This window comes from Poecilia formosa, unplaced genomic scaffold (assembly GCF_000485575.1).
Source record: "Poecilia formosa unplaced genomic scaffold, Poecilia_formosa-5.1.2 Scaffold33, whole genome shotgun sequence".
NCBI classification, from domain to species: Eukaryota; Metazoa; Chordata; class Actinopteri; order Cyprinodontiformes; family Poeciliidae; genus Poecilia; species Poecilia formosa.
The window spans coordinates 86,674-89,382 of NW_006799972.1; the positions used below are offsets into that span (position 1 = coordinate 86,674).

A 2,709-nucleotide genomic window follows, 5' to 3' on the forward strand; every position below is an offset into this window, starting at 1 on the left:
CACACACACACACACACACACACACACACACACACACACACACAGGAAAAAATGACAACAGGTGAGTTTTTAAAGCAGCCTCCTCGGAAATGCTAACATTCAACAAGACATGCAAAGACTCCGACTGTTTGTGTCGAAACCAGGTGGGTCAGAAGAAGGCAGATATTTAAATAAAACCAAACAGTTTGGACTCATGTATCACATAATTACTTAATATTATTTAATAATTATTATTGGATTTTCTACCAACTAAATACAAAATAAGGATGTTTTAACCAAAAAAATCACCAGACACACATTTACAGTTTCTGTTAAAGTTTCATAAGTTTTTTTTTATTATTATTTAAATAAACTGGTTTGGAAAGATTTTCCTTTGCCTGGTTTTATTTTTTCTTACTTATTTGAATTATTGTAATTTTTGTCTTTAAAACTCCAAAATGTTGACTTAACTTTATATTTTGTTCTGTCTGATTATGTAACTTTTAAATATTAAGTGACTGACAGTTTGATCAGTTACTCAGTACTTTTTACCAAGTACTTTTATACTCTTGAGTAATTTCTTAGATGGGTACCTTTTATTTTTATGCGAGTAAAAATATGTTGAATTGGTGTTACTCTTACTTTAGTACAATTTTTGGGTACTTTACACACCCATCATGCTAATATATGTAAATCAATAAAACTGTTTGGTTTCTTTATGATTAAAATACTGATATTGATATAAGAATGATAAAATGATTGTAATAAAATTCTAAATGTATAAAATTCTGTATTATTTTTAAGCTATGTGTTTTCATGTTGCTTTAAGGTAAGAAACTCCCGTTTCTTCTTCTATGGTATTATCCGTTTCCAAAGATGAAGCCATTTTTGTGTTTTATAGTTTTTGCTGTGGCGTAAAGTTTCACGTTTCAGTAAAAGAAGGAAAGATTAGACCACTGATTCACACAAGCTAGGTTGAAATAACAGTGCATTTCAAACAAGTATGCTGCTGTAAATGGCAGAAAGTCATTTGACACCCTTCAGTTTGTCTTTTATTAAATTTGATCAACTCAAGTAGCCTTGCAGTGCTCTAGGAGTGACTATTACCCACTGCTAACTCTTTAGCCTTTTGTTGAGACCTAAAACAATCAAACATCAAGACCTAAGCACAATATATAATTACTTTGACTTATTTTTTGATTACAATTATCCTTTTGAATTAAAGTGTTTGACAGATTTGTCAGTTTATTGCGTCAGTGTAAAGTCCACACCAGAACCAACATGGCTGCCACCACCAAGATGGCCGAGGTAGATTCACTTCTTCATCCACACCCAGTGGCCCCACAAGCTGTGTTAGTGATAGATTGATTACCCTGATCAAATAATGCCAACATCTTAAATATTTATCGTCTCAAAGTTCATAATTTTTCATAATGCGATTTACTAAGCTCCTCTCAGAGGAGTTCCTCATGGCTCCATATTTGGACCACTGCTCTTCAATCTCTATGCATAAATTATCTTTAATCGTAATTTACCAAATGCAGGATTAATTTTAATGCAGGTGAAAATGATCTATTATTACTTTAACTGAAACTCCTGAATGTCTCTAATCTGCCTTTGATGTTAAATTTAGCACAACTTAAGTTGCTGTTCATTGTCAAAAAAAGAAAGAGTTGTCAAAACCCGGTAAATTGCATATTTAATTATAAAAATATACAAATAGTAAAAATGGGTTTATTAAAGAAAAGTTAGACATCAATATAAAGCAGAAAAAGATGGAAATGTATGAAAAGTCAGCTGCCGTCATTTACAGAAAACAAAATCGGCTAAAAAGTATTTCTTACAGCAAGAGAGCGATAGTAAAATAAAGGCGGAAAAATGACAAACTACAGCAACACATCTGGCTAATTTAAAGATGTATAAAAGTGTTTTAAAAAAATTTAGTAAAAATAACTGAACTAAAAGCAATGCTAGGAAGAAAAAAGAACATTTTTTTCCATTTATCCATTTCTTCCTGATGTCGCTGAGCTATAATATGCAGAACAAACAGAGTAATGCTTCTGTTTCAGTCCCGGAAAAAGAAATATACAAGTGTTTTCTCCTCAAATAAAAAAGAAAAAAGTGAACATTTTATGCCCTACATGCCATTAGGTGAAATTTTAACCTCGTGATCAAGCGAACATTTGTGTCGTGGTGAGTTTCTCTCTGTGTGTGACGTGATCTACTGAACATGGCAGTTTTCTGCTTGCTTCGTTTGCTCCACTAAAACGTGTTTCTCTCTCTGCTCTGCGTCCTGATGGACGTTCAGCCAAGCTTTCTGTTCGCCACGCAGAGGCTGGCGCGTCCCGTCAGAGCCCTCCGATGACAAACCAGAGGGACTCTGCAGGTGGACGGGAACCAGAACCTGAGGGGCAGAAAGGTCAAAGGTCAGCTGTGTAGAAACTGAAAAAGAACTTTAGATTGAAGGTTTAGATTTTTTAAAATTTCTCCATCTCCACTCAGAGGCAAAACCATTACTTCTGACAATAATTTAGGGAGTTTAACCTCTTTACTGCTTACTGGCTAAAGTACCGTGTCTGAGGAATACAGAAGTTTTTAAATGTTTTTTTCAGAGTCGTCTCTAGTAAGGTTGTGCTTCAAGTTGGGTTGTAAACGGTTTTATTACAAATCACAAACAGCTTGGTGCTGTGCACTGAAAGCAGCAGAGTCCGACCTACAGGCCACAAACGG

The 2,709-nt window shown here is 34.5% G+C and overlaps 1 protein-coding gene across 1 annotated transcript in view; it reads right to left on the bottom strand.

The window, feature by feature from the left end:
• Positions 1 to 1,693: 1,693 nt before the first annotated feature.
• Positions 1,694 to 2,709, bottom strand: part of cenpf (centromere protein F) — a 33,550-nt gene continuing 32,534 nt past the window's right edge. Inside the window, exon 39 of the mRNA XM_016670350.1 lies at positions 1,694 to 2,383. Within this exon, the coding sequence (XP_016525836.1) occupies positions 2,201 to 2,383 (183 nt within the window). The 3' untranslated portion in view covers positions 1,694 to 2,200. The remainder of the gene's footprint in view (positions 2,384 to 2,709) is intronic.